This window comes from Eumetopias jubatus, unplaced genomic scaffold (genome assembly GCF_037043125.1).
Source record: "Eumetopias jubatus isolate StellerSeaLion01/CBP00866 unplaced genomic scaffold, mEumJub1_p1.0 scaffold_4, whole genome shotgun sequence".
In the NCBI taxonomy this organism is placed as follows: Eukaryota; Metazoa; Chordata; class Mammalia; order Carnivora; family Otariidae; genus Eumetopias; species Eumetopias jubatus.
Window position 1 is genome coordinate 41,935,958 of NW_028274810.1, and position 14,529 is coordinate 41,950,486.

The window sequence follows — 14,529 nt, forward strand, 5'->3', positions numbered from 1 at the left end:
GTCTCTTAGTTTGTCTCTCTCTCTCTCTTTTTTTTTACCCTTTGCTCATTGGTTTTCTTTCTTAAATTACACATATGAGTGAAATCATATGGTATTTGTCTTTCTCTGATTGACTTATCTCACTTAGCATTATACTCTCTGGCTCCATCTGTGTCATTTAAAATGGCAAGATTGTATTCTTTCAATGGCTAAGTAATATTCCATTATATATATATATATATATATATACCGTATCTTCTTTATCCATTCGCAATCAGTGGATACTTGGACTGCCTCCATATCTTGGCTTCTGTAAATAATGCTGCTATAAACATAGGGGTGCATATATCCCTTAGAATTAGTGATTTTGTATTCTTTGGGTAGTAGTGCGATTGCTGGATCATAGAGTAGATCTATTTTTAACATTTTGAGGAAACTCCATACTCATTCTTCAGTGGGTACACCAGTTTGTATACCCACCAACAACATAAGAGGGTTCCTTTTTCTCCACATCCTCACCAATACTTGTTGTTTCTTGCATTTTTTATTTTAACCATTTTTTATTTTAACCATTCTGACAGGGGTGAAGTGATACCTCACTGTGGTTTGATTTGCATTTCCCTGATGATGAGTGATGTTGAGCATCTTTTCATATGTCTGTTGGCCATCTGGATGTCTTCTTTGGAGAAATGTCTGTTCATATTCCTTTAATCACTGTTAACATTAGACAAATGGAATTCTTGCTAATGATTCTGATGTCCAGTCTTACAAATTAGGTAATCCATGTGGAATTTTAATTATACAACCACATTTAAAATGTTTTTCATGACAGCAATGTAACCTGGATTTTAAGAGACTGGTGTTTTAATCCTCTCTTTGTGCTTTTAAGCAAATAACTTCTTCAAGCTCTAGATTGTGTCTATTTAAAATAATATAATAATAGAATAGAATAATAATATCACAGTAAGGATCAAATTAGATAACTGATAAGCTCCATGAGTCTAAAAATTCCACTCAAGAGAATTTGAGTTTCACAACTTGATAAAGAGGCCTACTCATGGTGAAATCCAGTTAGTCTTCAGGTACAAGCTAGTTATTGGTAAGTACCCCTGATAATGATAGAAGGAGATTTAGAAATCTCAGAGAAGAGAGGTTAGAAGGCTGCTCAGACTCTAGAGAAAAGATCCACTACAGACAAGACAATGAAGAACTGTTTGTCATGCTGAATAGTTTGGACCTGATTTTGAAGGCAACGAGGAAAGGAATAATTTGAAAGCAGGTGGGAAAAGTAGTCATAATTATTTTTTAGGAAAAAAAATACAAATTCAATATGAAGAGACAAAATGGTGACTCTTGGGAAACAAAGTGGTGAAAAAGAAAACAGCTAGGCAGCTAGACATCAGGAAAACCAGGATGATGCTTGACCTGCAGTGGCAATTGCAATGAAGAGCAAAATCAAGAAGCTTACACGTTGGGACTCATCAGCCATGTATCATCTCTTAATCATCAGAGCAAAGAATGACTTCTATTCCATAAAAAAAAAAAAGTGTCATTAGGCAAGTGAAGGTTAAACCACAAGCTTTCCCTCAGATGGTAGTAAGAGTTACAAATTTAATAATGACACTCTTACCTACTTGCAAAACTTACTCAGAATTCCAGTTGAAATGTGAAATTTCAGAGGGTGGTTATAAATCTTTACCAGTAAAGAATTACTGGTATTACTTATGAGAGTTGAAGTATTTCCAAGAGCAATGTTGTAATGTGATGGTTGATCATCTTCCATTCTTGAAATCTGCAGAGTTTTTTCTTCTGAGGCTAGAGATATTAAAACCATCTCCCTCTTAATCCCACTCCATGATTACTCCTCACAAATCAGAAGTGTGAAAAGTTCTTAAACACATGTACAAGTGAATAACAAAAATGCCAGCCCATAGGCTAAGGCTTGATAATGCTTCATTAGGTCAAAATGAACTGCTGCCTCCATTCTGGATTGAATCACAATTCACAATAAGTTCTCTTCACATGTGAAGGCAAGCTGGTCCAAAATACATTTATATTTTAGTTGGACATAAGCAGTAATGGGCTTAAATCAGAAGGGGACCAACAACCTATCTTCTCAGGCCTGAAGGATGGGCTAACATGTTTAGGGAATGTAGGAGACAGAAATCAGTTGACACCTGTTTATTTAGCACAAAACCACAGCCACCACAAAAATTCAAGCTCCTTTTCACCTCAAGACCTTGGCACATAGGGTTCTTCTTAGAAAATTCTTCCTGGTGCTTAAAAGTTGCTGATTAGTGCAATTAATAAAGGCTTAGGAGGTGTGTACCACAAATCATACAAAGGGTAAAATCCAAAGGGCTATAGCTAGATCTTCTGGAGAATTCTACCTCATGGGAAATGCCATTATTTTCTAAGGTATCACTAGAAGCATCACAACAGGACAATTTTAATATCTGCCTAACCACAATTTAATTCTCAGAACATTTTTGAGCTCTCTGTTTTGCATTTTCTTATGAGTATTGCTCTGAGGAAATCACTAATCTTATAAAACCATAATCGTAAGTGATGACAAATGTGACAATCATCAGGAAATTATATCCTGTTGTTATTTTCAACTCTTCTAACAGTTGAAATTTTACAAATTGGTATACTTTACTCTGAGATTGTAGAATGATATATTTAAATAATTGACTACTTGGGTGCCTGGTGGCTTAGTCGGTTAAGCTTCTTCTTCAGCTCAGGTCAAGATCCTGGAGTCCCAGGATAGAGCCCCTCTTAGGGCTCCATGCTCAGCAGGGAGTCTGATTCTCTTTCTGACCCAACCCCCTCTCATGCTTTCTCTCACTCACTCTCTCTCAAATAAATAAATATTAAAAAACTAAATGACTACTTAAAACGTTTTTATCTGTGTTTATGTTTGATATTCTTTGTAAGTCTCCCAGAGGCAAATGACATACTCTTCTTAAGAGAGAAAAGAATTTTCCCGAGTGGAATCATGTCTTGAGAAACTTCAGCCTGGGCTTTTTCTTCTGTAGTTACTTTTTTTTTTTCCTGACCTTAGAAATGCTACTTACTTGGATTTATACAAAAGATGCTGTATTTTTAATGTCTTTAGAATGAGATTTTGAATTCAAGTATTTTTATTTAGTTTGGGTCCATTTATTCTCTACTGTCATTCTAATTGTTCTGAATAAAATCCACTATAATAATTTATTTGTCCCAAAAGTATTAGTATTATATTTTATTTGGAAACTGAAAAAGCTTCAGTACTCCCTCCTCCCCTTGGAAACCAACAACTGACTCAGGATTTATTTTACTGAAGTAGGAAATTATTTTAAGACTAACTGGACTCAAATAAGAGTGGAAAATGTAAGGATCAAAGAAGATTATAAACATTGGAAGCATAAGGAAGAAAAAAAATGTAAAGTTAATCCAAATAGCATTTTTCTTTTTCCTTTTTTTTTAAAAAAAAAGAGGTTTTTGTTTAGTGATAAAACATAAGCATTTCCAGACTACTACGGGAATTTTGTCTGTCTATATGACAACAAAAGTCTTTTTGACACCAGTAAGGGACATGTGACCAGCTAAACCATAGCCTCACTTACATCTGCTTTCTTTTTGTACGTGACTCTTACTTAAGTCAATCTGTAGCATCCTGCATTCTTCTAGCTCCTTCTTGCATAACTCTGACATTTTTCAGGTCCAATTTGTTTCAGGTTAGAGAAAAACAGTTCTTAAGAAAGGAATTAAATTGCCAGTACCAAAATAGTGGTACAATTTTGCATTGTCTAAAAGTTTCATTTTTCTTTGTATGTTTCATATCATGTCATCTGTGGCTGATTAGCACAGTTGATTAAGCCAGTGGTTCTCAAAGTGTGTTCCTCAGATCAGCAGTGCCTGGGACCTTCCCCGGGACCTTGTTAGAAATATAAATTTTCGGGGCGCCTGGGTGGCTCAGTCCTTAAGCGACTGCCTTCGGCTCAGGTCATGACCTCAGGGTCCTGGGATCGAGCCCCACATCGGGCTCCCTGCTCAGCGGGAAGCCTGCTTCTCCCTCTCCCACTCCCCCTGCTTGGGTTCCCTTTCTCACTGTGTCTCTCTCTGTCAAATAAATAAGTAAAATCTTTAAAAAAAAAAAGAAAGAAATATAAATTCTCTGGCCCTACTTAAGACTGACTGAATCAGTCACTGGGGTGGGGCCCAGCAATATCATTTAGCAAGTCTTTTATGTAAAACAGATGCATGCCAATATTTGAGAACCACGGGATAATAAACTTGTGATAACAAGCTCAATCCCTGTGTGGGTCAGTTACTGTAACTTTATCTCAGGATTGCAGACTATACTCTTGTTAGGGCTGAATTGTGTCCCTTCAAAATTAATATGTTCAAGTCCTAATTCCCCAGTTCCACTGAAGGCCACTGGATTTAGAGATAGGGTCTTCAAAGGGGCAAGTAAGGTTAAAGGAGGTCACTAGAGTGGGCCCTCGTCCAATAGGACTGGTGTCGTTATAAGAAGAGGAGATTAGATACTGACGAAAGACCTTGTGAGGGCCCCGGGAGAGGACAACCGCCTACAAGAGAGGGAGACAGGCCTCAGAAGAAGTCAATCTTACCAACATCTTGATTTCAGACTTCCAGCCTCCAGAACTGTGAGGAAATAAATCTCTGTTGTTTAAGCCACCCAGTCGGTCGTACTTTGTTATGGCAGCCCTAGCAGACTAATATAGCTCATAATGAACCCACTTAACCATCTGGAAATTGTTGGTCACATCAGACATCTGGCAAAAATGAAATAGCATTACATAAAATTATGTGGCATACACATAAAATTTCTTTACTGAAGAAAAAGAAATCCAAAGCCTGTTTCCCACTAATGATAGGTCTTAGGGTCATTGTTGAATCCTAAGAGTAGTATTACTTTTACAATTGTGTGGTCTAGACTAGTATTCTCAACCTGAATTAGTAATAGAGGCCAGGTGAGCTAAGTTCAATATTTCAAAAAGCCTAATAAAAGGGTACCCCAGATAAGACTCCAAGGATATAACCAAAAAAAATATTTTTTCTAAAATTGCTGTCATGATGTTGGGTTTATTGGTTACACATTTGATATATATATATATATAATAAAAAAATGTCCCTATCTTACATGGCACAAAAAAATAAATAAATTCCATGAAAACTACAATATCTAAAGATAAAAAACAAAACTCTAACTGTAGAAAATGACAGAGGCAGATATTTTTATAATCTTTGAGGACAGAAAGCTTTTCTAAACAAGAAACAAAATAAAGAACCCATGAAAGTTTAGCTCTGCCTAAGTAAAAATGTAGAACTCATCTAGTATGCTGAAAGATGCCTTCAGCACAGAAGAAGATGGCAGCCTTGGAAGAAAAGTATTTGTTAACATTCATAAAAAATAAAGTCTAGTATGGACTGAATTGTGTCCCCCCCTCAAAATTCATGTGTGTGAGCCCTATTCTCAGTGTGATGGTATTTGAAGACGGAGCTTTTGGGAAGTAATTAGGTTTAATGATGTCATGAGGGATGGGATCTTCATGATGGGATTTGTGCCTTTGGGACAAGGGTTCTCTCTCTCTCTCTCTCTCAGTCTCTCCTTTCCCTTCTATCTTCTCCCCCTCCCCACACTCCCATCCCCTATCTCTCTCTCCACCATGTGAGGAAACAGAAAGAAGATGGCTATGAACAGAGCTCTCACCAGGTGTCTAATTGTCTAGCACCTTGATCTTGGACTTCTGGACCTCCAGAACTGTGAGGCATCAATTCCTCTTGTTTAAGCACCCAGTCCATGGTATTTTGTGATAGCAGCCCAAGCTGACTAAGACAATATCCTTAATATACACAGTCTTCCTGAAAGTCAGTAAGAAAAAAATTAACATTAAAAATAGATAAAGGTCAGGAACAGAAAATTTACAGAGGAAGTGGAAATGACTAATAAAGGTATGAAAAGATGCTCAGCCTCATTAGCAATGGGAAATACAAGTAACATAACAAAGCTAATATTAAATATGATTTATTTTTGCCAATCACATGGGTGACAATAAAAAGACTGCTGAAATAAACAGTAGGTGGTGTCAGGAATAGGGCCTTTTCTTAAGAAGAGAAGGAGAGTACACACGTCACAACGGGGCGGTTTCTATGGATATTGAAAATGTGCGTGCCCTTGGGGCGCCTGGGTGGCTCAGTCGGTTAAGTATCTGCCTTCAGCTCAGGTCATGATCCCAGGGTCCTGGGATCGAGCCCCGCATTGGGCTCTCTGCTCAGCGGGGAGCCTGCTTCTCCCTCTCCCTCTGCCTGCTGCTTCCCCTGCTTGTGCTCTCTCACTCTCTGCCAAATAAATAAATAAAATCTTAAAAAAAAAAAGAAAGAAAAGGTGCGTGCCCTTAACCCAGCAACCCCACAGAACACAAGAAAGGATAAGGATGTGCATATTGAAATAGTGTAATTGGAAAGAGGGAAACGACTGAAAACAAAAACAGCTCTCCTTCAATAGGAAAATTGTTTTTTATAGTACACTTCTCTTATGTAAGAGTATTAAGTTGTTAAAAAGAATACTCTGCATGTACCAACATGGGTTATGGAAAAAACAAAAGTTTTACAACACAACAGTATGTCTAGTAGAATCTCATTTTTTTAAACTAAAATTATTTAGGTGTATACTAGTATAGGATTCCCTTATTGAACATGGGGAAGTTAGCACTACAACAACAGAAGGCATTTTGTTAATTTGAGGTTTTACCAATCGGATATTAAAAAAGAACTCAAATGTTATTAAATACAAAACTCTAAGAGTTTATATGCTTGTATAAGTGGAAATGTAAAGCACACTTTAAATCTAAAATACAGTTCCTCTAGATTTCAGTAATTCTGCTTCTACTTTGGTATGAATAAGGATATATATAAAATGGCATTTTCAGGGTGCCTGGGTGGCACAGTCGGTTAAGCATCCAACTCTTAGCTGAGGCTCAGGTCGTGATCTCAGGGTTGTGAGATCGAGCGCCTCCATGTCGAGCTCTGAGCGGGGAACAGAGTCAGCTTGGGATTCCCTCCCTTTGCCCCTCCCCCTGCTCTTGTGTGCGCATGCTCTCTCGCTGTCTCTCTCAAACTAAAAAACAAACAAAACAAAAAAACAAGTGTTTTCACTTATTCTATATTGATTTTTTAACTTCTAAAATTCCTATTAATTGCAAACAGCATATGTGTTCATTCTAACTTATCTTTATATTTTACAAGCTACTTAGAAGAATGAATCCTATATGCTTTCATTCCATGATTTTCTTAAATAAATAAAAACTTTAAAATAAACAGTTCTAGTTTGAATTATATTAGAAGGGCAAGAATGAAAATATTTGACCTAATATGGAAATCATTTGTGCTGTCCACCAATTATTTTCAGTTCGCCTCCAAGGCATATCATAGTATTGCCTGCACTAACCTGCTTCCTTGAAGGAGGTAGGCCATCACTTGCTTTGGCCAGAGATGTGTGAGCAAAGGAATACTTCTTACCTCTAGGTGGAAGCCCCAGGAGCCAGTTCATGATTCACCAGGCCTTTTTCCCTGTAGCACGGCAAACAGCAACCTAGAAAACCGTGGCTGCTTTGTCACCTAAGGTCTCTGAGTGATTACAATGGACAGAGCTCCCCTTCTGACTGGACAGGAGCCATGGGTGAGATATAAACCTTTGAAGGTTCATGGCATGAAAACTTGGGCGGCGATTTGTTATCACAGACATTTCTCTGCTATCCTGACACATCTAGGTCAGTGTGTTTTGGAAATTATCAGATTCCCATCAAAATTTATGACCTGCCTGGGTGAACCCCAACAACAAGAACAACAACAACAACAGGCAGGAAACAGATACCAAAGGTAATAAAAGAAAACAAGTTGAAATTCTTCTAACCAGTAGCAGAGCTTGCAAACCCAGGCCTCAGGTATTTAAAAGCCATGTTTCATTCTACCTTGGACACTGAGGGGTCTTCCAGCTGGGAGCGAAGGGGTTTGTTTTTGAAGCTGTTTCTTTTATTTATTTATTTATTTTTTCTTTTTTTTTTTTTTTTTTGGAGAGAGGACGAGTGGCTGGGGATTCAGTCATCCTTGTTGTCTGCATGGGCAGGGGGCTCTTTTGGTGCCGGCCTCGGAAGAGGGGGTTCAAGCAGTGAGAGGGTTAGGGTGGGGAGAGGGTTGACTAGGTGAAGGTTCCATTTAAGAAGCGGGGTCTGTCGAAGAGGGGGCTCCCATAAGCAAAAGGATGATCAGCTCGGATGAGGAGGGCTCAGGCGGTGGGAGGGTTTGGACTGGGAGTTTGAACTGCTGGTTGGAACAGGCGGCGATCTTCCCACCAAATAGATGAAAATGGAAGTTTAGGTTCAAGAGTTCCAAGCTTCATATGACCTTCCGAAAAATAGCCACTCTTGATAAACACTAGTCCAAGTTTATTGTAAATCATTTGTTTGAAGTTTTAAACTAGTCAAAACACTAAAATTACATGAGTCGTACACTGATACAAGTCACAAAATATACATATCACTGTTTAATCTCATACAGTCCAGCAAGTATGAAGAACACAAAATATATTTATTCACATAACACATTGTATCTACTGTTAAAATACCTCAGTAACAAGTTGAAGTCCAACATTATTTGCCATGTGGTGAAATATTTGACACCCAGATGAAGAAGTAAGAAAATGGACATTCTCATCTTTCATATTCTGACCTTCGTTTATTAATTTGGAGCAATGATGTGATACAGGCGAAGCTGGCGGCAAGTTTCACACAAAGTTCATCTATGTGTTTAGCAAGTGCTCTTATCTGGGATCTAAATTCAGATTAGACACAAAGCTAAAGTGGGTCTTTCTTTTAAAGACTGAAAATGAGCAAACAAGACCATTTATTGCGTAAGACAGATACATCTGTGTGCGTGCGTGTGTGGTGTGTATGAGTTAACTTTTAGGTATTTTGCACTTCAGCAATACAAATAATTAAAAGGAACTTTCAGCCTTTAGAAAAAAATGTAGAATATTTGTCACTTAGTTAAAGCCTCAGTAAAAAGTGTGATACACTGGGATGCACCTACAACTAATTATGAGTCAACATTATCTGTCTTTGTATTCATAATCATAAAAACCCATATGCTGTTGGCTTTTTTTTGTCTCAGTTTTTAAATTCACTAACAAAAGGAAAAGCCTGGCATTTGCAAGTCATGTGCCCAGAATAATAAATTCTCCCAGAAGTAATATGATCAAATAGTAAGTGAAGTGATGTTGATACTACTTTACCCAATGAGAAGGGCAATTCAGTTGCTCTGACAGTTTAATTATAAATTTTAAAACAGAGCTTAAAATTTCAAAATTGGTTAACCTGGTGAACACTATTTGTACTATTTATTTCTAGTAATCGGAACAAGTATATTTTCACTTTGAACATTTCTATGAAAGTGGTTGATGGATGTTACAGTCTATTATTCAACACACAATAAGATGCTGAACTACACTGAAATATATATAATAACAGAAATAAAATTCTGAAGTGAGATATATGCATATTGTGTTCACTTTATTTCATTTTCCTTGGACAAAAGGCCTAACACAATGTAAATGCATATTCTTTTACTCCTTTTTTTTTTTTCAATTTTTGGTGTCTACTTCTTGGGTTTAACCTCATTATAAACCAACTTAGTTGCCCTAAGCCTGTGCTCAGATAATAAAGAGAATCCTTCCAGGATATGCAGAGAATGACTGCCCTGTCATTCCCTAACACCTTACATGCCCATGCATTCCCACATATAGTAAGGTCACAGTATCTCCTCACTATAGATACATGTGGCCAGGGTGACATCATGGCAATAGAACAACCATGATGCCATTTACTTAGAAGCCTTGAAGAGAAGAGGCCGGGAGGCCTGAATGAGAGTTTCTCTGCACGCCTCTCCCGGGCCACAATACATGGAAATGTTTGCTACAGCATCCTATCTAGCATGAGAAGGAAGGATGAAGCTGTGGTTCCTTGTGCCTCAGCTGCCAGGACACCAACACTCTCTTAAGGAGCTGTGGGAAATAAATGTCTCCTCTAAGCCATCTCAATGCTCTAGGCTTTAAGTGCTCTTGAAACACATGAGAACATTCCTGTAATGTAACAGCAATCAGAAATTGCAATGGCTTTTTTTTTTAAGTATATACACTGGATATTTAAATATACATAGACACACACATATATATCAAAATAACCAATATGTAGTTGTCATTTTAAGTAAAAATGCACAAAAACTTTGCAAGTCCATGCCCATTTTGCATCAAAAAAACTCTTGTCTGTAACTCAATTTTGCAAGTGTTTTATGAGCAACTACTATGTACTCTATACATGAGAATAACCTAACTTTGTGTGATTCATCATTTACTGGTCTTAAATTAAGAATATCATGTGCCCCTGTGTGTGTGTGTATTTCCCCTCTTTAAATTCACTGGAAAAAAGTGGTTTCCTTTAAATCTTCAATGAGGTTATTTGCTTAATTTCTTTTCATTTGTTCATAAGAATTTACCAAAAGTCACAAAAGTTGACAACAACTTCCAATGTATATTACCAGTCAAAAGCAAAAATTTGTGAATATAATAATTTAAGTCTAGCTGAAACACATAGATTTCCTGGAGAATGTGAAATCAGGCTCACAGAGAAGGTTAATTTTTTTAAGTGGACCACATGTAATGAAAGCAATAAATCTTTTACAGAAATAAATTTCCTTACTGTGAAGCAGAACTCCCTACCCTATGTTCTGCTAGCCCCAGGACATTTTCAAAGATCACTAAAATTTGGGGGGTTGAATTATACAAAGAAGCAAAGAAGTTTGAAGTATTACTGGGAAATTTGAAGAGAGATCATTATCCCCTGATCTCTTGGCTACCCATAATAATGATCACCAAGTTCCTGACTAACTGCCAATTTTCCCCTTGACATAGGTAACATAGGCTCTAGAAGATGCCATCTTACAGATTTAATGAACTAGCTTTCAACAGAAATTTTTGATATGCTGTGTACGTGTGTGTGTGTGTGTGTGTGTGTGTGTGTGTGTATAGAAAGCACAAACACGCTAGCTGCAGATAGTCTTTGAATATTATATATAGATTGTGTTTCTTTTGTTCTCTAATACAGAAATGACAGTTCAAAGTAGAGCTTCTTTGCCAATATGCTTTGTACCTATCATGGGGTTTTAAATTCTGTTTGTTTGCATTATCTGCGGCAGAGCTTCACAGGAACTGCTATAAGGCAAATCACCCAGATATGTGCTGAGATGGAGACTGTTTCTCAAAAAATTATTTACTGTGCACTAAAACTTTCAGAGGAAAAGGAGATTATGTGAAAACTGGGTAAATCTATGACACACAAAAAAACCTTCAAGCAACAATTTATCTTCACAATAATACATGCAAGCAGTCATATTTGTCAAAATGACAAGGATAGGCTCATTCTAAGGAGGCTCACGAGGTCAGGCAACCTGATAGCCACACCTGGTGTCATGGAAGTCACTATAAAAAGCCACCATGAGTCCCATGAGACATGACCATACATACATTGATTGAAGCTACATAATGAGGGGTATAACAGACCAGACCCAACAGTGAGCGTGCTCCACTTCATGAGCCTCGTTTATCAAGAACAGCTGCAGAGCAACGACACCCAAACAGCTATTTCACTGTGCAAGTCAATAGTAAGATGCTCTTTGACAAATAGAACATGCAAATGCTTTAGGCTTCAACAGAGTCACTCATTCCAAAAGCGTGAATAACACAAATAAGCCAAATTTTTTTTTCATTTTGACTCCCATGGCATCATCGCATCATGTTTACCTCCAGTTGACAAAAACAAGTGAAAAGATGCAATTGTACAGTGAATTTAACAAATTTCAACAGCCAAATCTGACAAAAGTACCCCCCAAACTAACTGCTGAGGTCTGAATTTTCTAGTTAGGCCTTCTATCTCTATCCAATTAACTGAAATATTGACAAAACTCGCCTGAATGTTGCCCTAGATCTACACTGCCTTACTGTCCTATTAAACCAGGTGTTTGCTGACTTATTTTCTCTGCAACTGGGGACTCAGAAATAGCAGCAACCTTTAAGGAATTTTTAATGGAGCTAAGCTCCCACACATGCAAGCTGATGACATGCACTCCACAGCAGCGTCTGGCCAGTTTGTAGAGGTTCTTAAGGACCGCCTTCCGCAGCAGAATGTACACCCAGGGATCTAAGATTTGATTCCATGTTGCCATTCGGAGAGCGAAAAGTGTTGTTTCACAGGTCTCCAGAGAATGATCTCCATTTATTCCAATGTTGGCCATTGTCACCTGCAAAACAAGCAAAATAACAAAATCCATTGATACAGATATTTTCTCAGTCCTTTAGTTGTTTAACTTAACTAGCTAAGCTGCAAGATATCCATTTCACATTCCACAAAGTGATGTTATTTTGCAAAATACTGACAAAAAGAAATGAACAGTAGCAGGAACATTGATGTAGACATCTGGATCCTTTGAGTTCAAACTGACATTAGAACTACAAAAATGACAACTTATATGGCAAGTCAAATGTGCACAAATAGAACGACCCAAGAGAGGACAAACACTGATACAAGTAATTGACTTTTTCTTACTTTGGGGAATAGTTAAGTTCAAAGCCAACACACATGTGTATGTTTCCATGAAAAAAAACTAAAGTTTATTTATGTAAATAAATTAAAGTACAGATAAACTATAGATAAGAGGTTTTTAGAATGAATTCAGAGCATCTGATACGGGTAGATCGTGACATAAAATATCCATTCATTTGGGCCATGCAATACAATTATACCCATTGTTAAGGTTACCAAAATTAACAAATCTGCCAGGCTGCTTTACTCATAGATAACAGTTTTCTTCTGCAAGTTCTATAAGCCTCTACCGCAAGTCTATGTGCATCTGTGGGCCACTTCAGGACTCCAGTGGCTGTTCACATTTAAAAGCAAAGGTAATTTTAAAAATTATGCTTTTGTTCCTCTGAGTAATCATAAAAGTAAATTAATCTAGATCTCACTCATATGTGGAATCTAAAACAGACAAACAACAACAAGTTAACTCCCAGGTACAGAGAACAGATTGGTACTTGCCACAAGTGAGGGAAATTTGTGGTGACGTGACTAGACTTATTGTGGTGATCATTTTGCAATATACACAAATATCAAATCATTATGTTGTACATCTGAAAGTAATATGATGTTATAGGTCAATTTTATCTCATAAATCAATCTAGCAGTGAGTAGCTTTTGAGTGTTTACTATATCCAGGTATTGTGCTAGATACGAGTGATGCAGAGGTGAATATTTAGAGAAATCCCATCTAACATATGATATATGTTGCTTATTTATCTAGTTTTTATTTCTGTCTCTCACATTAAAATAGAATCTTCTTGAAAACATATATTTTTCTCTGATTGGTTCTCTGTTGTATCCCCAGCACCTGGCATACAGTAGGGCAATTAATATTTGTTGAATGAATTAAATGAATGAAGTCCCTACGAGGAGAGCCCAGCAAGAACACAAACCGTTAAATGTTGTAGCATAACACAGGCACGTAAAAGGTGCCATAGGCAGGGCTATTTACTGACCTGTGATCTCAGGTGCGGTTATTGAAAATTTTAAGTTTTTGCAATTTTTTTAGTGTATCAAAACTTCAATTATTCAGACTTGACTAAGTTTGAATTTATAGTGATTCTGCTGTAGTTTGTCTGAATTTTCCTTGGCACTAGTTTTTTAAGGAAATTTAAATAAATACATAATCAAAACTATTTCTGGTGGAATGTCCAACTTCTTAGACACCAAACCATTTTCTAGAATTTTATCAACATCCATTTGCACATGAACAATGTCTCTAATAATTACACACGGTTCTCATCTAGTCACTGAAGTGGATGTTTTCACATGTGGTTCCCTTATTCTAAGAAGCAGACTATTCCTTTTCTCTTTTCTGTCAACACAGAACACTAGTTCAGAGACGGTGACTTTGGGGAATGATAGGGTACACAGAAGTACAATCCACTGATTTGCAAGTTACTGTCCCTTATAATATTATCATCCAAACACTGATCTTTGAGTCTGACACTTAAATAACCACAAAGATAGGGGCTAGTTGTGAATATGCAGTTACAATCCAGCCTTATTGGATGGTGAAAAAGTCCCATCTGGAAGCTTTGCCAAGGGACCGTTCCATTCCATCTCCGTGTTTCAGAAGTTGAACTTCTGTGTTATTTAGATGACTGGTGATTAAAGAACTAGGTACAAATGATGGATTTTTAAATACCACAGCACCTATGAGTATTTGCAAATGAGAAATTTCATTTCTTTTTTAGGATTTTATTTATTCATTTGAGAGAGAGAGCATGAGTGGGGGGTGGAGGGGAGGCAGAGGCAGAAGAAGCAGACTCCCCGCTGATCAGGGATCCTGACACGGGGCTCGTTCCGAGGGCCCTGAGATCATGACCTGAGCAAAAGGCAGACGCTTCACCAA

At 37.4% G+C, this 14,529-nt stretch overlaps 1 protein-coding gene across 1 annotated transcript in view; it reads right to left on the bottom strand.

Annotated features, from left to right (window-relative positions):
• Nucleotides 1–12,033: 12,033 nt before the first annotated feature.
• PTGFR (prostaglandin F receptor) overlaps nucleotides 12,034–14,529 on the bottom strand; it is a 39,715-nt gene continuing 37,219 nt past the window's right edge. Inside the window, exon 2 of the mRNA XM_028102591.2 lies at nucleotides 12,034–12,336. Within this exon, the coding sequence (XP_027958392.1) occupies nucleotides 12,034–12,336 (303 nt within the window). The remainder of the gene's footprint in view (nucleotides 12,337–14,529) is intronic.